The sequence below is a fragment of the Tachypleus tridentatus genome, unplaced genomic scaffold, assembly GCF_004210375.1.
Source record: "Tachypleus tridentatus isolate NWPU-2018 unplaced genomic scaffold, ASM421037v1 Hic_cluster_2, whole genome shotgun sequence".
Lineage (NCBI taxonomy): Eukaryota > Metazoa > Arthropoda > Merostomata > Xiphosura > Limulidae > Tachypleus > Tachypleus tridentatus.
The window spans coordinates 48,102,809-48,129,144 of record NW_027467782.1 but is presented as its reverse complement, the minus strand read 5'-3'; the positions used below and the strand labels follow the sequence as shown (position 1 = coordinate 48,129,144).

Below are 26,336 nucleotides of genomic sequence, written 5' to 3'. Positions count from 1 at the left end.
TTATGGCGGGGTCTCGAAACACGAATTTTAGAGTTGTAAGTTCAGAAATTTGTCGCTGGCGAATTGTACATTACCGTGAAAGAGTGAATGCTTTTACTGTTGTTATATTTTAGCTTAAAGCTACGCAATTGGCTGTTTCCACTCTGTCCTCTGAGGGAAATCCAACGCTAGATTCTAGCAGTAAGACTGTCAACTTACCGCTGATCCGCAGAGGGTTCAGAAAGGTGTGAACATAGTCTGGAGTCGTTGTGAGCCACACTAGTATTATACGAGACGGAAACAATGAAATTTAATTAGTCTGTTTTTGAATTTCGCGCAAAACTAATCGAGGGCTATCTGCGCTAGTCGTCCCTGACTTAGCAGTGTAAGACTAGAGGAAAGGCAGCTAGTCATCACCGCCCACCGCCAACTCTTGGGCGACCCTTTTATCAACGAATAGTGAGATTGACGGTCACATTATAACGCCCCCACGGCTGAAAGGGCGAGCACACTTAGTGTGACCGGGATTCGAACCCGCGACCGTCATATTACGAGTCGAACGCCTTAACCGACTTGACCATGCCGGGCCGTTATTTTCAAGAAGATAATAAGAAACCTTACACCTAGAAGAAGACCATGAAAATGGTAGATTAAAAAGCGCCTTAACACCTTGGGTAAGAGGTGAGTTTTTATAGAATCGAAAGAGGAATATTAGGCCCACCATGGCCAGATAGTCAAGGCACTCGACTTGTAATCCGAAGGTCTCGGTTTCGAATCACTGTCACACCAAACATATTCGTCCCTTCAGCCGTGCAGACGATATATAGTTACGGTCAATCCCACTATTCGTTTATAAAAGAGTAGCCCAAGAGTTGGCGGTGGATGATGATGACTAACTGCCTTCCCTCTAGTCTTACACTGCTAACTTAGGGGCGGCTAACGCGGATAATCCTCGTGTAGCTTTGCACGAAATTTAAAACAAGTCAAACCAATAGGAATATTATTTAATGGGGCGTACAAAAATTTTGGTAGTTTAATATCCATCTCTAATCAACACGATTGTCAAAGTGAGAGAATTGTGAAGAATAAAAACAAAAGTAAAAATAAAATCCTGGTTAAATTATTAATACTTGAAATAAATAAAAAATAATACTTGAAAAAAGGCTGTGATGAAAAGTAATATAAACTAAGGACAATTTTAAAAAATCTTAAACATAACTTCGAGAATCAACGTGGCCAGTGATTGAAATATCGAAAATAAAAAGTTTCACGATAAACCAGTGGTAAATTTAAAGTCTTATAGAGCTAAAACCCAGGACTCGATTCCATGTTGTAGACAGAGTGCAGATAGCCCATTGTGTAGCTATGTTCTGAAACAAACATACACACAAACAAATTGTAAATTAACAGGTGTCATACGAATTAAGGAGTTACCAAACCGACAGTAATAGTTAGGGTTAGAATAATAATTATAACAGTGAGTAACAGAATAAGGCACAGAATAATAGTACTATTATAAAGATAATAGTAGTGTTATAAATGTGAAAGAGCATAGAAAACAGGAAAATACGTGAAATGAAAGGTATAACGCGACTTAGCGTTTTGCATTGTAATTGGCCCGGCATGGTCACGTGGGTTAAGGTGTTCAACTCGTAATCTGAGGGTCGCGGGTTCGAATCCCGCTCACACCAAACGTGCTCGCCCTTTCAATCGTGGGGGGCGTTATAATGTGACCGTCAATCTCACTATTCGTTGGTAAAAGGGTCGCCCAAGAGTTGACGGTGGGTGATCATGACTAGCTGCCTTTCCTCTGGTCTTACACTGCTAAATTAGGGACGGCTTGCGTAGATAGCCCTCGAATAGCTTTGCGCGAAATTCAAAACAAACAAAGCATTGTAATATTATTGGGAGAAGTCAAATATAAAAGAGTCTGGAGGCATGATACCTCTGTAAATACTGTTTCAACAAGACACGTTTTTTCGTTTATGATAAAATTTTGATGATTTAGAAAAGTTTGGGGCACATATCCCATTCATGGTAGTTACTGATTATAAAGACTAGAAATGAGAGAGGACTGAAAAATAATAGCGCCTGTAAGAGCATAAACCTTGTAGGAAAAAACGCAAGCCAGGTCTTTACGGATACGTTTTATGTGTCTTTCTCGCTATCTCATTTTTGTTCTTTAATTTTAGCCCCCTTTATCCGAGGATCACGATCGGCAAGTCTACTGCTTTACAACGCTAAAAACTTAGTTTCGATACACGTGGAGGGCAGAGCATAGATAGCCCATTGTATAGCTTTGTAATGATTTTCCTTACAGTATAGGCTCGTAGCGTTATAATTGAGGGTTTGGTTTCTCTTTAAGTAATCGTCACACATGACCCTTTACTCAGTTTTGCATTTAAAACTAAGAAAAGCTTTACTACATTATATAATTTATTATATATTTAACTTTCGGCTTTGAATGACGTTACGATCTAATTGGCCAATCAGCAATCACGATACATATCCCTCTCTTTTCGCACGTGACACGTGTATGCGCTATTCTAAATGTAATTTTAAATCTTAAACCCTTTAGCGACAAAATTAATAACATTTATAATATATAAACATATATATATGACAATCATGGTGTCTGCATGTTGTGTTTAGCTTCATACACCTTAATTAAATAACTGAGTGAAAACTATATAATCGAAGGGTGGGCTAACAACGTATGTAACAGCTACAGTTCTGGGAATTTGATTCAAGATATAAACAATGACGTATTGAATGTTTCTGTAACGTTTATTGGCTCAAAATGACATCATAAATAAAGTCGGATTTTAAGTGGTTACTAATGACATCATTTCTAATTTGGGAATACTGATACGTATAACACGATTGCAAAACCATAGCGTAACGTACACGGTTCTTCTGTCGAGGGCTGGGTGGTAATGCCTATGGTTGTAAGTCTGACAGCACGGATTTCAATGCCGGTTGGTGTAACGCGCATTTTCTCGTGGCTTCATATTAAAAACTTTGCTTTTACAAAATAGTCGTTTTTACAAAGGTTGGTAGTCAAGAAATTAAAGTGTTTTATTTATTTTTTTTATTAGATTAAAAATCACATAATTTGCTTTTTGTTTTCCATATTCGTAGTTTGTATTACATTAAATCATCTCCAGAGTGATAGATATGCAAACGTTACAAATACGAAACTAATAAATGAAAAAACACATTTTCCTTCAAAGTGAATTTAGAAAAGATGGCGAATGTAAACATAAACATCTAGGCTGTTGCTTTTGAATTTTTCAGAATCAACTGAAAGCTACTCGAAAGGAAGAAAATTACCAATCATATACCTGATTTACTTTTCAACATCGTGAGTATATATTTGTTTTCACAAGTTTCAAGTTCGTTTGTTGTCGGAATCTTTCCTTAACGTTACTTTTGTTAACAGCTTTAGTTAGAACTTTTAACGTATTTAGTGTTTATTAATAAACTATGATTTTACAGATGGTTTTGTATTGTTAACGTTAGCTTAGTATATGGACTTAGGACTAACCCAAATCTTACTCTAGAAAGTGTTGTTAACTGGAACTTATGAAACAATGAATTTTAAATACTTAAAAAATAATTAAAAACGTAAGAAAATTATTCTTTTTCAAGTATGCTCGTTACCACGTTGTATTTTACTTATATCAAATATTAAATTAATCACAATATTACCCTAAATAAATAACAGCCTATCCTGTTAAACCGTACAAGTCATTTGGTTTCTTATTTTCTAATCAAAGTAATTTTATTTCCAAAGTTGTACAAAAATATCCCAATTAGCAATATGATGTGCTTGGCTACAGCCAGATTATCGAGGGTAAGTGTTTTTTTGGTGGTAACTGAAAATATTTGTTTAATATAAAAGAAAATAAGCATAATTAACCATGTGTACGATTTTACAGACTAAAAAAATGTCATTGTGGTCAGTCTCAGGAATGAACATTAGGCACAAGGCTGTTGGACAAGCGTATAATTTACTTGAAAGTCCTCTTGACCAAGATTTCTATCCAAGTAGTCCTGCTACATCGTCTGAGTGGACAGCAGCTTCCAATGGATTGACTTCATACGAGAAACTCAACAAGCCAGGTTAGCATAGGTATGATGAATAAAGGAAGGCTTGAAAGACACACAGTTACTGTAGAAAATGCAGATTTTTTAGTTAATAAAGGTTTGTTGCGTGTAATGTTTTAGCAAAACGTTATTACATTCTTTGTGGTCAAAGCTTTATAATAGGCTATCTGTGGTGTTCTAGTCGTGGGAATCAAATCCATGTTTTAAGCGTTACGAACATTCAAACTTCTTGCTGAACTTCTGGGGTCCGAAAAAATAGCTATGACGGACAAACTGTAGTTTATTGTTCCTGGGTGTTTAATATTTGAAAATAAGTGTGGAATTCCATGAACCATTTATATTTACTCTGTAATGAAATTGCTGTGTGGTGTTTAAATCGCACCTACTGCTCTGTCACTTTCGGGCTAAGTGCAAATTGAAAAGTCCGCGATATACTATTGTACACTTTCCACATTTCAAATGTGGACTTGTTATAAAAGTGTCAGTCAATACTCTCTTCAGCTAAGTTTGTTGGTTTTAAAATTCGGATACATCTACACAAGGGCCATCTGCGCGAGCCGTCCCTGATTTAGCAGCGTAAGACTAGAGGGAAAGCCGCTAGTCATCATCACCCACTGCCAAATCTTGGGCTACTCTTTACAAGCGAATAGTGGGATTAACTATCACATTATAACGCCCCCATAGCTGGAACGACAAGCACGTTTGGTGGGACGGGGATACGAACCCGAGATCCTCAGATTATGAGTTGAGCGCCCTAACCGCTTAATCATGTCGGATCATCTGATGTTTGGATCATTTTCTTATGATCAGCAATTAAAACATATGGATAAAGATTGGGATTTATGATCTAGGGATTTAGTCCATGACACGTAAGGAATCGTTCAAACTAAAAAAACAGAAATGTCAAATACCCTTATATTTGCATTAGTGATTTATATTGACATTGAATGGGAAGTCCAAAGTACGAAACTGGCAGGGTTTAAAAATAAACATACGTATACAATTTATAATGAAATATTTTTGCTTCTTCAAAGAACAAATTAGAGATGATTATGATTACATTTAAAAATACAGTTTAAATTCCCAGTGTAAGTAGCTTTGGGCATCAGATGTTACTGGCTTGATAGAAGGGTTATTTTCACCTATAATATATATCTGTTGTTTTTGTGCTTTGACCATCATGCTCTATGGTAACGAAGGTGACAGAGATAAACAGGGTGTACTTTAGGTGTGATTTAAACGCCATCTGTGCAGTTTTTCTAAATACATCTATATTGAGAGACTAAAGTAAGAAATGTTACTGAGAACGTGATTGTAATCTGAGGATTGTGAGTTTGAATCCCATCTTCCAAAACATATTCGTTATTTCAGGTGTGAGGGCGTTATAACGTGACGACGAATCCCACTATTCGTTGTTAAAGAGTAGCTTCAGAGTATATCTCAACAAAATTATGGACGACTAGCGCAGATAGCCCTCGAGTAACACTGCGTGGAATTCAAAAGTTTAAGATTATTGTTTCAAATAGCTTCACGTGCATACGTTTAAAAAACGTGATGCTAGCGACCTCTTAAAATAAACCAATAAAGTATTTTTTTTTTCTTTGTTGTTGTTTATTTTAGGTCCCTTGTATATTTACTGACTTCAATTGAGTTCTTTGAAAATACGATATTTTTCAGCAGTTAAACTTTGTTTTAGTTTTGGTAATTGTTTTATGGCCATTTTTACATGATGTTTTAATTCTTATAACAGACACCCAAATATTAAAGAACTACCCAGAGTCCGATCTCGATTTAGAAAATATTGTACTGTTTGAAGACTTAGCCCATTTTGATGCTGTTGTTAAAAAAAGCCAGTTTCCTTCTCGTCACAAAGTAAAAGTTGAACAGGCTGCTAAAAAGGAAAGTTTGGATTTCTCTTCCAAGGTTACAGAGAGCTCATTGCATATCTTGTGTAAGATGTCTGGATCACTCGAAAATTCAACACATAAACCTTACACGCTGCCCTCTAGCGATTGTTATGAAGTGAACACTGAAGACAGCAGTTTTGCTTCAATGAGTCATTGTGGACAAGAAAGCTCCTTGTTGGTCACCGTGGAAAACACGAAAGACACGACCACAACAGACACGAGCTCCATAGGTATTTTTTCTAGTGCCATGCATGACTGTTGGGACAGCAATGAAAGATTTCAAGACCTTTCCAGCGTGATGGATCAGGTGCTGCCTTTAGTTGTTTGTAGTTAAGCACAAAGGGCTATCTGTGCTCTGCTCACCACGAGTATATAAAGTAACTTTCAACCTAGTTTCAATGACGAGATAATTAAATTATTTTAGAGAATGCCGGGAAATATAAATAGTCAAAGTAGCGTCGATGAATAATAATGAAAGTAAATACGGAGTTAAATATGCCACTTATTAAAGTATCACACGTACAGTTTTAGTGTTTCCCGAATTTTTAAAATAAAGAAATGTGTGTTTTTTTCCACCCTAACTCCTCCAAGCCTATACGACCAATCTCAACCAAAATTTCAATGTAAATAGTATGACCTATGTGGAATGTCCTAAAGGGGTCAAAACTGAACTTAGCTCTATTTCTATTTTGTTAAGTCTATTGGGTATTTATTTCCAGCCTTTTAAGTCAATCTTTCAGGTTGACGCTTCAGACAATGTTCAGTGTTCTAAAGGGATTCAAGGTCAAAGTTGTTGGACTCTTTCCCAAACGAGCTTGCTTTTCCCATGGTCAATGAGATATAGGATCTTCAAGGGTTGGGATAACCTCAAAATCTCCATTTTTTGGTAGATAGAAAGAACTGCAAATGTTTCTGAATAAACCTTATAATTTTAAATCAAGCTTGTGTTAAAGTTACCACTTTGAACTGTACTGTTACTGTTAAACTCACACTGTGTTAATATTCTCCGCTGGTTCAGCTTGTTTAAAATTCTTGACATAAGTTGATTGCAGAATTTGTTGTATGAGAAATCTTACGTCATAGACATACGATGTAATTTAATACTGATTTCATTTTTCAGGATGGGTTTTCTTTCAGCTACAAATCTGTCGATTCATCAGAACCATTTGCTGATAACACTGAAGAACCTAACGTTTTCGGTCCAGTTTACGAAGAACCATCTACATCCCACACCCCTATTACTGTTACTGCTTTGCAGTCCACTCAACAAAATAGCGTGAAACGAGTCTGTAAGTCGAGTACGATGCTTGAAGAAATTTCAACGGGAAGTAAGATGAAGGTTCCGAGACTCTCGGATAGTGACAGTAAGAGTTTCTCAGAAGACAGGTACCAAGAAATGAGGAGAAAGAATAACATCGCTTCTCGTCGATCTAGAATGACCAGGAAAGAAAAAGAGAAAGAAATGGAAGAGAGATCGAGACATCTTGAACAGGAAAACGATACGTTGAGGGTGAAGATAAAAAAACTCGAGGAGATAATCGAAGAACTGAAGAAACATTTAATTAATGTCTTTGTGGAAAAAAAATGACACGTGTTACTAAATGTTTTGTGGAAACTAAATACTTGTGTTGTTTAAGTTACCGGGAAATGTTAGCTTTGATAGAATTTTAACTAGCCAAGGGCGTTGGTTTTTTGTTCATCAGTGGTGGTACCTCATCGAACCAGTACCAATTAATGTAATTTTTTTTATGTTTTAGTCCAGAACTACGTGTGTGTTAAAGATATGTCTAGAATACATAGTCAAGGAAAGCTTTGTTTTTTCTTATACGATATAGTATAGTACTTAGTGTCACATCGTGAAATAATGCTTGACAATGAAACTTGAAAACCGAATGAATTACATATCGGCTATAAGATAATGAAGGAACTTACTACAAAGTAAACTGGATTTTATAAGATACTCGAATAATAGTTTTTGGAAAATTTGTATGCTCTCAACTGAATAATTCGTTATTTGAAATTTTAAAAATTAAATAGTTGTTAATTGTTAAAAAATTCTTTCGTTAAAGCCATATTTATTGTTATTACAGTCTTTTAAATCGGTCTCACGGTAAGGTTTGCCGTTTCAGTTTCCCCTCATCTTTCGTTAAAGCCATGTTTATTGTTATTACAGTCTTTTAAATCGGTCTCACGGTAAGGTTTGCCGTTTCAGTTTCCCCTCATGTTTGGTTTTGTTTCTTACTTTTTAACCGCTGAAACTTTTATCTGGCAATGTAATATTCTAAAACATGTAATTAGATGTTATTTAACTACTAATCACAGATGTCGCTTTGGAACTAATTGGGACCAGTGTAGTAAACAAAGGGGACCTTAAGGTGAAAAAAAAACCCTTCAAGAGTTGAGTCTGTAAGTTAAAGTCATTATATTTTTAATGTTTAATATATACCTGCTCGAGCACATTTTTTGACACTTGGTAACTCTTGTTAACAGCGTAATGTTTTTAAAATCGTAGCAGGACTACTGATGTAACTGTCAAACCCAAAGACTGAGAGCCGGTTTCTCCATCTTTTTACACACGTTTTCCGTGTTTAAAAATAAGAGAATTTCAGGAAATGGATGAGTAATATTTCCTGCAATAAATTTGGGTTAAACAGTTATGTACTCTCTCTGTATGACATTTGGTTTTATCGTGCTGTTTCATGTATTTGTTGTTTAGTTAGTGTAATTAAATTGTCAATGATCCTAGAAACGTGGATTGTTGCGACTTGATGTTTTGTAAATAATTTTGTAAATAAAGCAAGTTTTATTAAATCCAAAATTCATATATAAAATTGTAGATATATACAATCAGAGTATTAAAAATACACACACAAAGGTATGCCTGGAACGAATGTTTCAAGTTTGACTTAAATTAGCAATAAATGAAGTGAAAAAAAATCACATTTTCTTTTAGAAGTTGCTTGTTGAGTTCTCGTTTGATTTCTTTCACACCTGACAGAAAGAAAACTTTATGAAAGGAAAAAAATAAAATAGTACGGAATTCTTTTACGGAATATTTCGTACAACCTAACCCCGGTGAGACAGTGGCAAGTCTTCGGATTTAGAAAGCTAAAATCAGGCGTTCGATCCTTTCGGTGGACACAGCAGGTAGCTCTGTGTGGCTTTATTATAAGAACATTTCCTACTACCAATAAGGTAATCTGCTAAACGTTCAGTCATTAATTTTTATAAACTCTGACAAACACTCTTCTTGTATAGAGTTGTTTATTTTTTGAATTTCGCGCAAGGCTACTCGAGGGCTATCTGCGCTAGCCGTCCCTAATTTAGCAGTGTAAGACTAGATGTAAGGCAGCTAGTCATCACCACCAAACGCCAATTCTTGGGCTACTCTTTTACCAACGAATAGTGGAATCAACCGTCACATTATAACACACCAACGGCTGAAAAGGCGAGCATTTTTGGTCCGACGGGGATTCGAATTCACGACCTTCAGAATACGAGTCGAATGCCTTAACCCACCTGACCATGCCGGGCCTTATATAGAGCTAAGCATCTCTTGTAACTCACCAATCAGCTTAAAAAACTTCGCAACATTTGTACTTTTGTTTGTTTGTTTTTCTTATAGCGAAGCCACATCGGACTATCTGCTATGTTCACCGAGAGGAATCCAACCCATGATTTTAGAATTATAACATGAAGATTTACCGCTATCCCACCAGAGGATTATCTACGATATAATATCGTTTTTAGTGCTTATCCTATTTAATCCAAACGCACTTATCCTGATTATATAGATGAGCATTTTATGTCTAAAACGTTATTTATGAAAATACGGATCAGGCAAAGATTAAAACTATTTATAGATTTGTGATAAATACTGAACTATATTGTTGTGTATTTTGTTTGTTTTAGCACAAAGCTGTATATGCAATGGGCTTTCTACGTTGTAGCCATCATGGGGATCGAGCCCAGAATTCTAATGCTATAAACCACCAAGGGACTGATATATATTTACAAAATGAATTGGATTCACGATTACCAACAAAAGGAGGTCTCGTAAAAGTTTTTCACTAATTTAAGAATTATATATAATAATTTTGATTTAATTGACTTTGAATTACAAATGAAAAAAACAAGACAAAGTTTGGTATATTTAACTGATTTTAATTTTTGTCTCTTCACACAGAAGGTAAGAAACCGGCCTTTACAGATACGTTGAACGTTTACGATGACACATTCCCGCTGTATTGCGTCATACTAGAAATGGAAAGACAGTTCGGATTACTAACTGATTCGTGCTTTGTAATTCAAACTTTAAAGTAATTTTAATTATCAGAAATGTCTTAAAATAAATATGTTTCGGAAAAAAAGAGATAAAACTGAAAAATAAATATTTCCTGACGTACCTTTACAAAAATCTAAAACCCAAACACAGTTTATCATTTCTCGTTTTTGTGTCTCCACACACACGTACACATAAAAAAAGAAATAAATTAAAATTATTGTTTTATCTTAGCGTATGTAAATAACAATATTTTACGTATTAGAACTTTCTGTTTGATTTTAACAAATTAAGTAAGACCGCAGTTTCAAATAATATTATTTTTAAGTTTTCGTTCCGTGTTCTTTTGAAAAGGAAGCTATTTTAGAGAAGTATATATATACTTTCATGCTGAATTTAGTAAGCCATTGTATGTTTTCATAGAAATCAAAGAAAGAAAGTTCTAACATGTAATTGCCTATCGAGGGTTATGCTCCTGTGCATTTTCTTAACTGGATTTTCCCATAACTAAGTAAATCCCTTAAGGCAATGGTTTTCAAACTTTGAATCCACAGAACTCGTTTAACGTCAATTTTTGTATCACTGGACCCTTCACAGCGTTCGTTAAAAAAAACAAAAAAACATGAAATTGTTTGTACCTAGCCTCGCTTACTAATTTACAATAATAAAGTGAATTGTTGTTACGTTGTGTCATTATGAAATCCGCTATACCAGTAAGAAGGTATAATATAGTTGGATCGAAGTTATGTGACTTGTATATATTTACATATTAGAATATGCGGAACTCTTGTATTCGACGGAATCCTGGCTGAGAAGCAATGCCACAAGGTAAAGTTGTATATATATATATATATTTAATTTAAATATTTTATTATTCATTGTCTAGAGGGAGTTTTCACTTGAAGTGCTGAGCTCGTGTCTTAACATCTTGGCGAGTAGGGTTGTTGATTGGTCTGTTCGTGTGTTACAGGTGTGGATTAATTATTGAATTAGTGAGCTTATTATTCGTTTTGTTGTTTCTTTAGTTTGGTAAATATTAAGTTTGTGTTTCAGTGAAGTAATATAAATACAAAAAGTACCGTACGTACGAGAAATTAACAAGTAAGTGGAATATTTATAGAGACGTTATTTACTTGTAAAGTTAGGCTTGTCGCTAATTCATGAAACGATGTAAGTTGTAATATAGCCATTGAAAGAAATAAAATACTTTAGCTATCAAGTGAACTGGACTTTGCATTATTTCGTACGGAACTATCAAAAACGAACTCGTCCACCAATAAAAAACCGGTACAACGGCACAAAACACAAATGACCAGTTTCTTTCATTGGAGAGAATAAAAAATTAATAAAGCACGGTAATCGAAGTACTTTCTTTAATAATACTGTGATATGAAATAGTATAGTTATGTTTACGTGTAGTTTATTAAAAGAAATGAGTATTTATTTTCAAGTTTAGGCTTCTGTTCACTTTTTTTTACTAAAATAAAATAACAGCAGTGTGTGTACGAGAAACGTAAATGAAAGTAATCGAACTGACAGTGTTTCGCCATATAATTTGTTGTTGTATAAAAACAACGAAACAAATCCTAATTTTTGAAGCGGATTCAGAAAATATTTATTTAAAGTTAAACTTACCAGTTTAAGGTACGTGATTGAAAAATATCTAATCCAATGTCAAACACTGACAGTGAAATAGCATTAGAAAAGTGAGAGAAAATGGTTTGTTTGTTTATTTTTTGGAATTTCGCACAGAGCTACTCGATGGCTATCTGTGCTAGCCGTCCCTAATTTAGCAGTGTAAGACTAGAGGGAAGGCAGCTAGTCATCACCACCCACCGCCAACTCTTGGTCTACTCTTTTACCAACGAAAAGTGGGATTGACCGTAACATTATAACGCCCCCACGGCTGGGAGGGCGAGCATGTTTGGCGCGACTCGGGCACGAACCCGCGACCCTCAGATTACGAAGAGCACGCCTTAACGCGCTAGGCCATGCCAGGCCCCGAGAGAAAATGGTATAACTTGTGCTTTTAAACTGTGCCTCATATGGATGACACTTTTTAAAACCTTTTATTTTGTTATTTTTTGCTGCACGATTTTGGCAGATGGTTACAACAGTTACTACCTTGTGGAGAAAGTGACTTTAGCTATCACCCGTCAAACCCAAGAATTTGGTTTGGCTTATTTTTAATTTCACGCAAAGTTACTCGAGGGCTATCTGCGCTAGCCGTCTCTGAGTCAGCAGTATAAGACTAGAGGGAAGGCAGCTAGTCATCACAACACACCGCCAACTCTTGGGCTACTCTTTTACCAACGAATAGTGGGATTGTACGTAACATTATGACGACCTCATAATGTGACGGAGGATTCGAACCCGCAACCCTCGTAATGTTCTACATTACCACATCTTCCTGTCACAGTAAGAGCAGGTTATCTGAACTGTAAAGTATGGCCATACATTCCCAGTCTTCTCAGATGTTTCCAATGTCAACGGTTTAGTCACTCAAAAATATCATGTCTTGGTTTTTTAAAATGTGCTCGTTGTAATGGCAAAGATCACTACGCATATGAGTGCAAACTAGAACCACATTGTGTTAACTGTAGTGGTCCACACCCCTCTAACTCTGTTTCTTGCCCTGAATGAGTGGAGGAGAAAGAGGTGCACACAATAAATATCAGGTAATCCCTAAAGTTATGCCCAGAAAAGGAGAAAGGATTTCAAACGCTTTTAATGTTATTTTATCAATAATGTATGTTCCATTATTATTAATTACTTCTTGCCAACGATTCACAAGTTTTTGAATACTTGCTCCTACGTTACTTGGGTTTGGGCGCAGCATGGATCTTTCGCTGACGCCTAATTCGGCAGATGTTTAACACAGGCAACAGAGTAACATTAAATTTTATCATTTATTCAGTAAACCAGTTTTCATGTCTCTACTGTTATTTATATACGTTATTGTACAGATTTGTAAATTAAGTGGAAAATTATTATTATCCTTATCATATTGTAAGGCGTAACTGAGATTTTACCGTTTCAACATCTATACTGACAGACGTACAGAAATACTTAAATTGTTTTTTCAACAGAAATACACTGCTGGTCAAAATCTTAAGGCCAATAAACTTGAAGAAAAAGTATACATTTTGTGTTGTTAGACTCAACCACTTATTTGAGTCGAGCTTCGAAAGATGAAAATAAGAAAAGGGGAAATAAAAATAAAACCTTTTTTAGCATTTAATAGGGAAAATGTGAACACCCACGTGTTTGCCGTGCGTGGTGACCTGTGGAGGGGAGGAGATGATCCTGGTGGTTGAGGGGTCCAACTTCAGCACATCACTTTGGCCTCCAATTCCTGTTGACGGGTGGCCCTTCAGGGTCAATCGGATGATCCACTTTGGCTAGGGTCAACCAAGTACCAGTGTTGGATGTTCTCAACGAGTGTTGTTGATATTGTGTCTGATGCTGGTGTTCGGGTATAGTGCTTACGAAACCCTGGCGTTGCTGCAGTGTTCTTGTTTGGCATTGTATTGTGTCCCCTCGTAGGGCTCCATGGTGGGTGGGGCCAGTGGGCATTAAATTGTAGCATATTTATTATGGATATCCCCATTTGTGAAAAAATTGAAAAAAACAAATTATAGGAAGACGACCACGCATGGACGACACTGTTGTTCAATCACCTGTACTTCGATTTCTTATTCGAGAAATCCTTATGGTAGATGTCCTCCTTTTTTATTCAAAATGGATTAGAAGGGCTTCCTGGCTCCCCTAAGTCAATAATAAAGGTTGCACTCTGGAGACAATTTGCTGGAAACATCTTTACCACAACATACCAAACTCATCTTTAAAACAAAGGTCATTGGGGATTTACCCATCCAGATTACTCCTCATACGACTTTGGATTCTTCCACAGGAGTTACAGTTGAGAAGGATTTAGAGAACATTACTGAGTCGAGATCTCGCTTGTGTCACCAACCTAGACGTTTCTGCAGTATGCGAAATCTCCACTCACAAAGACGGAATTATGAAGCCCACAAATGTTCTGATATTGATGTCTACAATACCACATCTTCTTGTCACAGTAAGAGCAGGTTATCTGAACTGTAAAGTATGGCCATACATTCCCAGTCTTCTCAGATGTTTCCAATGTCAACGGTTTAGTCACTCAAAAATATCATGTCTTGGTTTTTTAAAATGTGCTCGTTGTAATGGCAAAGATCACTACGCATATGAGTGCAAACTAGAACCACATTGTGTTAACTGTAGTGGTCCACACCCCTCTAACTCTGTTTCTTGCCCTGAATGAGTGGAGAAGAAAGAGGTGCACACAATAAATATCAGGTAATCCCTAAAGTTATGTCCAGAAAAAGAGAAAGGATTTCAAACGCTTTTAATGTTATTTTATCAATAATGTATGTTCCATTATTATTAATTACTTCTTGCCAACGATTCACAAGTTTTTGAATGCCACTTTATAAAAATTCTTGGGGTTTCGACGAAAAGAATGTAGAGATGGTAGTTTGACATCTCCATGTGTTCCAAGCACTTTTCCATCAAGATAGTTCTGCAAACTTCAGAATAGATGATAATCAGATGGGGCAAGATCTGGAGAATAAGGAGGATGTGGAAGTTTTTCCAGTCTAGCCCTTCAGTCTTTACAGATGTGATTCTTGCTGTATGGGACCGTGCATTATCCTGGTGTAACACAACACCTTTACAATTGATCAAAGCAAGCTTCTATTCTTTCAGTGCAACATTCAAGCTGTTGACAATAGAAGTCTGATGTAATCGTAACATTGAGTGGCAGCAACTCAAAGTGGATCACACCAACAATATCCCACCAAACGCTTAACAAGACTTTCCTAGGGTGGAGGTCCATTTTGGGCTGTGCTTTAGCCAGTTTACCTGCACTGAGCCATTGTCTGCAGCATTTAACATTTTTATAAAATATCTATTTTACTTCTTCAGTCACTAACCTATTCAAAAAAGGCGAGCTACGTCCACGAGAGTGCAGAGAAGTGCTAATGTCCACTCTTGCTCTAAGATTGGCTTCTGTCAAATCGTGGGGATCCATCTTCCAAGTTTTGACACTTTTCCAAGCTGTTGAAGATGACTGTGAACTGTTGAATGGGTTGAATTAATCTTCTGTTCTCGTTCTTCAACTGCTACAGCACAATCTTCATCAAGTGGAGTCAGCCACAAGTCATCATTAAATTCAACAGGACGACCTGAACGTGGAGCATCACTTAAGCTGTAGTCACCTGATCTGAACTTTTGAAACCACCTTCGACATTTTCTTTCATTGAGAGACTCCACACCATAAACACCTTGAATGTTTCGTGTAGTTTATGCTGCAATATTGCATTTGTTAAACTCATAAAGCATTATATGTCTAATATGCTCCTCAGACACATCCATCTTCGTAAGGGTTTATTTGATTATAGATGTGAAAAAGTGGAGTTGGGTTAGTTTCTTTCATTTGTCTGAACATTTTTATACACGTCCTACTACATATTTTAGCGCATATAGCCGTCGAGTAGCTTTGCGTGAAATTCAAAACAAACTATATATTTTAATCATTAAAGCCTTCTACAAAGACAGAAATTATGATGCACTTTTTGTATTAAATATTCTGATATGGGATGACCTGATAATATCTCCTACACAGAGGCTCGGATATTATTGTCCCTGACTCCATTTTGGATATATGTTGTTGCACTCCATTCCACAACCATAGTGGGAGTGCAAACAAACCTCTCCATGCCTTCAGTAGAGTCGTTTACAAAAAACATATGAAGAATCTTTTGCCCTCCATGATTAAAAGAGTTGACGAATCTACGTCCACTTCCATCTCTGTTCCTGCCACTCTTTCTATTGAGTGTCCGGTTCCACTTCCTTTAGCGTCCGGTTTGGGTGTTAGTTTTCCTCGGGTCCCTCCCCTTCTGCAATCCCGAGAAGTAAAACAACCATTCGTTCACGCCCACAGTCGCCGTAATCTTTGTCCACAGACAGAGACCCGCTTACTCGACCCAGGGCAGGTTTCATGGAGGTCGATAGACCTTTGTCTGACAAAGAAAAAAACCTTGGTCAAAAACAGAAGGGCTCCCGCCACGTAAATAACAATGGTCACTCTGATCCAATGGAACTGTCGGGGTTTTCGTTCAAATATAGATTACATTAAGGATTTTATTGATTCTTACCATCCTGTGTGTGTCTTCTTACAAAAAACGTTTATGAAACCTGCCAGTACAGTTACCTTTTGGCAGTTTCTTTGTATAGAAGTGACAGGTTATGTGATGGACGAGCACATGGTGGGGTGGCAATGCTGATTGACCTTATTTCATGCATCTAGTCAGTCATTTACTGATGTTGATCTTTTTATCTTCTTCCTTTCACTTTTCTTAGAGTTGACAGTAATCCATTTGGCAGCGATCAATTTCCTGTCATTTTGAGAGAGACTGCCCATTGTCGATACCATCCGACTTGCGTGCCTCTATGGAAGCTGGACCAGGCCAACTGGTCCTCTTTCACTGCTCTCTGAGAACTTGATCCTGCCGTCATCTGTAAACCATCGATAGATGACTGCGTGGCAGCAGTCACTAACTCTATTGTCCTGGCAGCTCCTCAGTGTATTCCTAAAATTTTGACACGTTTCCCACAGCATTCTCGTCCTTGGTGGAATCCTACTTGCCACATGGCAAGAAAAGCTCAAAAACGGGCTTGGGATAACTGTCGTAGGTATCTCACACTTTTAAATCACATTGCATTTCAGCGGACCTGTGCACTTGCTTAGTAAGTCAGATGTCAAAACCATAAAGAATCTTGGATTAAATATATCTCCAGCATCTCTTTTTACCACTGGTACCAAAGTCATATGGACAAGATTCAAAAGATGAGTGAACAGTATACTTTTGTCTCCTTTCGATCTTGCTCTCTGATGTTCAGGAAGTTGCTGATGCCTAGAGCGTCGCCAGTACTCTCGGCGAAAGCTTTTCTCGTGCATCTAGCACGTCTGTTTCATCCACAACCTTCTTAGCCATCAAGACATGGGCAGAGCGATCGTCTCTTTCCTTTTGAGCTGATCGTCTCTATGACTATAATCGCCCCTTTACGCTGATGAAACTTAAGCTTGCTCTTCTTTGGTTTGTCAGTACATCAGTTGGACCCGATGATATTCATTACAAGATGCTGCACCATTTCTCTCTTGCCATTCTTCTGGTTAAATCTGGCAGGAGAATGTTTTTCCTGATGCTTGGTGCCATGTTGTTGTATGGCCTTTACCTAAGCCTAGGAAGGATCCTATGATTCCTTCGAACTACTATCCAGTTGCTTTAACGAGCTGTTTCTGTAAAATCTTGGAGAGAATGGCTAATGTTCGTCTTGTTTTTGTTCCTCATATCAAACAGTTTCCTCTCACCCACCTAGTGTGGGTTTCAATGACAGCACTGCACCATGAACCACCTGATTCGACCTGAAACGTCAATCAGGGAAGTTTTTCTCAAGCGACAACATTTTGTTTCTGTATTTCTTGGCTCAGAGAAGGGTTATTATACAAAGCGGAGGTAAGGGTTATTGCGAGACCTCAACTCGTACGGGTTGTGGGGCCATTTGCCCATTTTTATTAAACATTTTTTTTAATGGACTGGCGATTCCAAGTCCATGTGGATTCACCTCTCTCCTGTTATATCCCACAAGAACTTGAAGTCAGGTTTGTGTCTTGAGTGTTACACTTTTCATTATGAATATTAATGCCATTAGTGGACAACTACCCCTACAGTTACAAACTGTCTCTATGTCGATGACTTCCACATTTCATATCAATCGTCGAGAATGAGGCTTACTCAACGGCAGCTACAGACTGTTTTCAATCGCTTACTGAAGCAGACCACAGCAAACGGTTTTATCTATTCATGTTTCAAAATCGTTTGCATGCACATCTGTCGCCAACGAGGTATTCACCCAAATCCAGAGCTCCTTCTTAGAGAAATTGTGCTTCCCGTGGTCCGTGAGAGGCTTATATTTGACCATAAGCTGACCTTTATTCCACGCCTTAAGCAGCTCGTGTCAAGTGTACAAAGGCACTGAACATCCTCCATGTCCTCTGTTCCATCTCTTGGGAAAGTGGATCGATGTTCTATGCCAAAAATCTGTCACACCCTTATTCCATCAAAACTGGACTATGGGTGTCACGACCTCGCCCTTGAAGACGGTGGACCCTGTTCACCATCAGGGCCTACAGCTCTAAACGTCACTACCATTTTAGACATGTTTTATCCAAATATTTGTCCCCAACGTTGGACAGTGTCATTGGCGATGGTGAAACTGTCCACCTCAGTTGTGTTTTTTTTTTTTTTTAAGGGCCATTGGTCTTTTTTACTATATTTAAGATTTTAATTTGAAAATTGGACTATGTTTCATTTTATCATGATTTCTTTTCACATATTTTAATGAGTTTACTATTTAATTTTTTACCAATTATTTGGCACAGATAGCCCAGCTGCTTTGCGTCAATAAACGCTAAACAACCAACCAACAAGGAAGCAAGTTAAACTACATAGGTTATTTCATCAGATAGCCCGATGTGGCTTTGCTATAAGAAAAAACATACATAGGTTATTTTTCAAAGTTCATTTGGTATGGTTAAAGTGTGTTCAAGTAACGTAAATAAATAAATAATAATAAATAAATAAATCACTCTTGAGTATTACGTAAGTTAATTTGGTTTGTTTTGTTTTGAATTTCTCGCACAGCAACTTGAGGGTTGTCTACGCTAGCCGTCTCTAATTTGGCAGTGTAAGACGAGAGAAAAGGTAACTAGTCATCACTACCCACCGCTAACCCTTGGACTACTCTTTTACCAACGAATAGTGGGACTGACCGTCACCTTATAACGCCCCCACGGTTGAAAGGGCCAGTTTAGTGTGACCGGGATTCGAATCCGCGACCTTCAGATTACGAGTCGAACGCCTTAACCCACTTGGCCATGCTGGGCCAATTACAATGCAAAACGCTGATAGATTCTCAGATCGTTTCTTTTGTATGGTACCATTTGTAGCATTACAGCCTATGAAAAGTACAGAAACTTAATCAAATACTTAGAAGGATATATCCACAAGTTCAGTCAATGTTTATATTAAAGTTGACATGAATAATTTTTTTTTTTTTTTTAGTTACCAAAATCTGCTGAATTTTAAGAATTGTTATCTCTAAAGATGTCCCAGATGTAATTTTAGGTATATAGATTCTACAATGAGAACCATAGAATCCAGAATTAAATAATACATTGATTTAAGGCAAGATGTGTTTCACCTTACTTATAGAAACCTTTGGTTGTGGCAAAAGCTTCTTACATCTGGGTTCTTTGCCAATAGTTGTCGAATACATCCTCAGTACCACAGTTCCAGTGTAATAGGCTCACTCTGGAACCATGACACTCAAACGAACGGTAGGTCCCTGCAGTATATTAGCAGAGCAAAGAGGCTTCATTGACTTTGTTTAACCTATGGTTACCCTGACAGGATACCTCATTTCTTGGAGAAGTTTCCTGTTGCCCATGGATCACAAATTTAAGCACTTGAAACTCACTGTCTAGCGTGTCAAAGAAACAAACTTCGTCCACCAGTGTCACCTCCAATCTCTTAAATGGCTGGTTTCGGCACGAGTTAGAGCTGTATTACTATTCCAAGCGAAGCACTGAAATAGATCCTCAGGGGAAGAATCCGGTTATCATTTCTCCTTCCTAAGGCTGCATCTGTAGTGAAAGAGGGGTCTTGGACCTTCATGGTCTCAGCAAAACTCCTAAATCCAGGAGAGAACTTCTCCTAGACTCTCTCAGCTACCTTATTTCAATGATCAAATCCTCCTCTTGGCGATGAGTCCTTCAACTCGTGGAATATGTCGTGAAAAATTCTTTTTAAATTTAAAAACACAACAGTAGATTAAAGCCAATACATACACGCGTTAGAGAAAATATAAAACTACAATAATATATTTTGTGATAACGGCACCGAAATATATCTTTCTCCCTAACTACTCTGTGCCATTCTGAGATAAAATTGAGTCCCCTTAAGAGTAGCATGATATTCAAAATAAGAAAGTTGGCCAGAAAATATATTGCAAAGTACGATAATTCCGAATTCTCTGGAGCTCGCTGGGTTTGCGAAAGAAAAATTGGACACTACGTAAAAATACAACGGAACAATATTTAACTCAAAAACATGTATTTATGTTTTACACGTGCTTCTGTAAAAAATGTATAATCAAGGGATCATACTCTCATCTAATTACACTTAAAATACTCAAAATCAGTCCTTATTATTGAAATACTTGTCAAGCCTTCCTTTAATTGAACTCCCTTAAAGTAACTACATCTACCACATCTGAAAACACCTCATTTGGCCCGCCATGGCTAGGTGGTTAAAGCAGTCGACTCGTAATATGAGGATCACGGGTTCGAATCCCCGTCACACCCATCATGCTCGTCCTTTTAGCCGTGGGGACGTTATAATGTGACGGTCAATCCCACTATTCGTTGTAAAAGAGTAGCCCAACAGTTGGCGGTGGGCGGTGATGACTAGCTGCCTTCTCTCTGCTAAATTAGGACGGCTAGCGTAGATAGTCCTGAAGTAGCTTTGCGCGAAATTCAAAACAAAACAAGCAACTCATTCATGAAACTAATCACTCTGTTAGAATCTATTACTATTCTCCATGAAGATAACTCCTACCCTGTTAGAACGTATGTTGTGTCTTCTAGTCCTAATATTTTCCCAATGAAACAATAACAATCTGTTAACAATCCTAAACTTTTCAATCAGATCTCCTACGACTCTTTCATTTCTAGAGAAGACAATTTCAGAGATCATAAGCTGTCCTTGTACGACAACATTTGGTGGTTAGGGCGCTCGGCTCGCAACCTGTGGTTCGTAGATTCCAATTTCACGACCAAAGTGCTCACTCTTTAAGCCGTGGGGGCGTTATGATGCTACAGTCAGTCCTATGTTTTGCTTGTGAAACGGTTGCAAGTGAGTAGTGTTAACTAGCTGGCTTCTCTTTAGTCTATCACTTCTAAGTTACGTATAGCTATTGCAGGTTGTTCTCTTCTGAATATTTTAGAAGGATTTCTGAGATAAGAAGCCCCACACTAAAAATAAAGATTTAGATGTGGTCTAACCAGTGAATTATACAATGAAATTATCACCTCTTTAGACTTGTATTCAGTCGTAAGACTAGAAAAAACTAAAAGCCTGTGAAAATTTATATAAATCCCTTTTGTATCTGTAAATATTTGTTATAGTAGAAGACGCAGCATTACATGTACAAAGTAACAATACTATAGTTCTTCAGGGTGCTTTGACTACTCATGTGACTGTTGTGACACCCAGAGACAAAGGTGGGTAACACAGATCATTAGCTACAGCTACTTTCTTGGCCAGTTTGCAATGTGACAAACGGCACACAGTTGAATAAATGAAACATTCTGAAAATTTCTTTACTAACAGGGAATTAACCGTGGTATGCTTACATGGCAAACTGGGACATGTGTAAGACTTTAACCATTGACCATTAGATTCATGGTTTCTCACCTGTCGCAAGACTCGCAGTTGCTCATCACTGCTGTGAAACGGAATTAGCAAATTTCTTTATATGTATGGTGTGGGGGGCACCAAGATTAATACCATTCTTTGTAATTAAGTATAAGTTACATTCCATCTCGGAGTTTCCAAATTTCTTTGTTTGTTTTTGAATTTTGCACAAAGCTACTCGAGGGCTATCTGTGCTTGCCGTCCCTAATTTAGAGGGAAGGTAGCTAGTCATCACCACCCACCCCCAACTCTTGGGCTACTCTTTTACCAACGAATAGTGGGATTGACCGTTACATTATAACGTTCCTACGGCTGAAAGGGCGAGCATGTTTGGTGCGACCGGGATTCGAACCTGCGACCCTCAGATTACGAGCCGCACGTCTTAACACGCTTGGATTTTTTATCTGGATGCATTCTTGTAATCTAAGTACGTCAATATTTTGCGTCGGAAAGGAATGTTAAATACACTTTCAAAAGCTTGCTTTCCTATGACATCACGTTTCTTATAAAACGTTAAAAAAATGTCAAAATGTAGTTTTGATAAATTCCGTTCCACCACCGACGTTAACTTGTCTGTGGGTGTATTGACTTGCTTATTTGTATATTGAAAATTGTTTTAATATAACGCATGAATCCTTTAATGAGGATAAATCTGAAGTTAGTGTGGTGAAACCGAGACACTATTAAGCGTTAATATTAAACTAATAAACTCAGTCTAGGCCTAATAATTTAACATTCAACGTAAATGGCGGTAGAGTTTGAGAATATCACACTCTCATTGATCACGTGAGTGAAGATGTCATTGCAACAGGCTAGCAGGACATCTATTTATTTGTAAGTGAACACAAAGCTACACATTTGGGTACCTCGGCTGTGTCCACGATGAGTATCGAAACCCGATTTTATGGTTATAAATCTGCAGACTTATTGTTAAGCTACTGGGAAATGCATGGTATTACTTATACTGTTCACGCTTAGAATCGCACTTTACACTGATGTTGGGTAAATTCTGTATATATCGTCTATAGTTGCTACAGCAGTTACCAAAAAAGAAGATTACTCGTTTCCTTTCACATCTTGAACTTTTCGGAAAATGTGGAATCACTTAGCAAAATGTAAGATAAATTAAAACAGAGATATTTGTTACGTCTTGAAAGATCTCTTCGGGACACCGGAACGTATGGCCACCAGGTTACTTTTGTTAGGATATAAACAAGGCTTATTTAGTTGTTTTTGAATTTTACTACAGACACTGTAGTATATTAGACGTAAATAAATGTTTATAATTCATAGTTAACTTCATATAAAATAAAATGTGCATTTTTTTAGTAAACAGACTCACCTTAGATAGTTCAGCAGTAAGTTTGCCATTTATACCGCCAAAAATTGAATTTCGATACTTTCGATAGATAGAACACAACCTATCGTGTAGCTTTGCGTTTTACGACAACTTACGCGCAATAAATTATATAACATAAAAATTAAGTAATTTTTTCAACGACCCCTAACGGTATAAAAGTTGTCCCAGTTCGAGGCTTCACCCGTTCGTTAACTTTTGGCCTCATTTGGGAATGTTGTATTTATTCATCGTGTGTTATTAGATTTGTGTAGTGGTTGTGTTTGACGGTATACAGGAAACATTATGGTATGTAATAGATTTATTGAAATTAAATTTCTCTGTGTTATTTCTTAACTGTAATTTAGCCCAGTTTCCATATTTAATTTTATTAACCTCTTGTGTGTGGTTTAAGTAACTGTTTTAAGTACATATTTATTTAATAAATATACCATTTGAACGACAGTACTTGTTACTTCAAGAACGGTTATTTTGCTATATGTTTCGATATTTGTTTAAATCGTAACCAAGAAACTGGTTTATGGTAATAAGATATTAATAATTTTATTTCGTGATTTAAATTTTTAATATCTGAAAATGGAAATAAACAATTTAGATACGATGATTGCTAGAACAGATGTGTTTGAAACTGTAAAAAAATATATTTGCCTTTGGAGTAATAAGTAATTATGTTGTAAATAGTGTTTTACTTTTGTTAATTAAATATCGCAAGATATATGAATAGTCAATCTACTATTTAGTGTTATTATATTCGTGTTATCAGCACCTCAGTATGACTAAAATCAAGAGTTAAGCAGACGGTCAGTTACCTACTTATTAAAGCATCACACCCAGATGACGTATTGCCATAGCAATGGAATAGCTTGACATTAGGCTATCAATTAGCATGCAGTATAAAAAGTGTTACATTAAGGTTGGCCCGTAATTGCCATATAAGGATATATAGAAGTGAAGTTTAAAACTGCCATTATTGTGTGTGTTTGCTGAGCTTTAGTAATATTAATGTTCATATTTTTTGTTTGAAATATACTCGGATTGATACAGTCAAAGAAATATAATAAACTTCTTTACAGTATAAACTATAGTCGTTATCCAGAATTTAAATTTAAAGATTCTAAATATTAACTAAGTTTAAATTTATGAGAATATAAAGTTTGTAACTGTAGTGCAAACTGGACAGTTGTATTTATTATTAAGATGGTAAATAAAACGTAATCCATTACTCTAGAAAGTAGTGCAAACTGGACAGTTGTATTTATTATTAAGTTGGTAAATAAAACGTAATCCATTACTCTAGAAAGTAGTGCAAACTGGACAATTGTATTTATTATTAAGTTGGTAAATAAAACGTAATCCATTACTCTAGAAAGTAGTGCAAACTGGACAGTTGTATTTATTATTAAGTTGGTAAATAAAACGTAATCCATTGCTCTAGAAAGTATAACTGGTTTTATTTAAGCCAACATTTTGCTATTACAGCATCACCAGGGCTAACTTGAAACTTACCAACTTATTTGAGTTTAAACATAAATCTAGAAGACAGTATGGGGTTTAATAAAATACCCACATTGAGGAATTTTGGAAATACAAAATAAACTAACTAGAATCATTTGTAGAGGTTAATAAGTGTGCCCTTTCATCAAATAATGCTATTAGTTTAAAGAGTAGTTGTGTGGAATAATTATTTTTGGTTTAATGTCACATGTGGGGTACCTCAGGACTTGCAATGAAAGGCCTTTGGACCTTTCAATTTACATCAGTGACACGGATGAAGGAATGCTCGATAAGTTACTTAAATTTCCAATTTATATTAATGTTTTGGTGTTACTGATTGTGAAGAGAATATTGCTGCTTTACAATTGGAATTAAAGATGGGTTTTAATCATGACAACTAAAAAGTATTATGTGTGAATTATAATTTCAATAATAATTATACGTTTGATGTGAAAAACTGTAATGGGAGAAAAGTATCTCGGTTTTCTGGTTGATGAGTCTCTAAGTCAGTCAAGGTTTGTGCTGTTACTAATGGTATGGCAAACAAGATTTTAAGTTGTATCTACAGGAGTGTTGTATACATGTCTAAAGAGGTCATAATGTCATTGTACAGGTCATTAATGAGGTCACACTTGAAGGATTGTTTTTAATCTTGGTCTCCTTACCCAAGAATAATTGTTGTAAAGGGTTCAGAAGAGGGCTATTAGGATAATGATAATACACCCACTGTTTACAGAAGTGAAGGATAATGATAATACACCCACTGTTTACAGAAGTGAAGGATAATGATAATACACCCACTGTTTACAGAAGTGAAGGATAATGATAATACACCCACTGTTTACAGAAGTGAAGGATAATGATAATACACCCACTGTTTACAGAAGTGAAGGATAATGATAATACACGCACTGTTTACAGAAGTGAAGGATAATGATAATGCATGCACTGTTTATAGAAGTGAAGGATAATGATAATGCATGCACTGTTTACAGAAGTGAAGGATAATTATAATGCACGCACTGTTTACAGAAGTGAAGGATAATGATAATGCACGCACTGTTTACAGAAGTGAAGGATAATGATAATGCACGCACTGTTTACAGAAGTGAAGGATAATGACAACGCACGCACTGTTTACAGAAGTGAAGGATAATGACAATGCACGCACTGTTTACAGAAGTGAAGGATAATGACAATGCACGCACTGTTTACAGAAGTGAAGGATAATGACAACGCACGCACTGTTTACAGAAGTGAAGGATAATGACAACGCACGCACTGCTTACAGAAGTGAAGGATAATGACAACGCACGCACTGCTTACAGAAGTGAAGGATAATGACAACGCGACGCACTGCTTACAGAAGTGAAGGATAATGACAACGCACGCACTGCTTACAGAAGTGAAGGATAATGACAACGCACGCACTGCTTACAGAAGTGAAGGATAATGACAACGCACGCACTGCTTACAGAAGTGAAGGATAATGACAACGCACGCACTGCTTACAGAAGTGAAGGATAATGACAACGCATACGACTGCTTACAGAAGTGAAGCATAATGACAATGCACGCACTGCTTACAGAAGTGAAGGATAATGACAACGCACTGCTTACAGAAG

General features: G+C 36.8%; 2 protein-coding genes across 6 annotated transcripts in view; both read left to right on the top strand.

Annotated features, from left to right (window-relative positions):
• The first annotated feature begins 2,870 nt into the window (after nucleotides 1-2,870).
• On the top strand, nucleotides 2,871-8,814 carry LOC143243158 (uncharacterized). 5 transcript variants are annotated; one of them, XR_013024083.1, is made up of 6 exons: nucleotides 2,871-2,957; nucleotides 3,277-3,343; nucleotides 3,921-4,104; nucleotides 5,840-6,303; nucleotides 7,117-8,111; nucleotides 8,195-8,814. XR_013024083.1 is itself a non-coding variant. In XM_076486952.1 (5 exons), exons 3-5 carry the CDS (start codon nucleotides 3,930-3,932, stop codon nucleotides 7,582-7,584), a joined length of 1,107 nt encoding a protein of 368 aa, XP_076343067.1. In that variant the 5' UTR covers nucleotides 2,871-2,957; nucleotides 3,277-3,343; nucleotides 3,921-3,929; the 3' UTR covers nucleotides 7,585-8,814. The 5 variants fall into 5 exon arrangements, 1 of the variants encoding a protein (XP_076343067.1); XR_013024084.1 differs by having other exon boundaries at nucleotides 2,874-3,031; nucleotides 3,946-4,104; XR_013024082.1 differs by having other exon boundaries at nucleotides 2,874-3,031.
• Nucleotides 8,815-23,371: 14,557 nt separating this feature from the next.
• The window catches only part of LOC143243404 (myosin-2 essential light chain-like), a 22,405-nt gene continuing 19,440 nt past the window's right edge, over nucleotides 23,372-26,336 (top strand). The window contains exon 1 of the mRNA XM_076487265.1: nucleotides 23,372-23,505. Within this exon, the coding sequence (XP_076343380.1) occupies nucleotides 23,503-23,505 (3 nt within the window). The 5' untranslated portion in view covers nucleotides 23,372-23,502. The remainder of the gene's footprint in view (nucleotides 23,506-26,336) is intronic.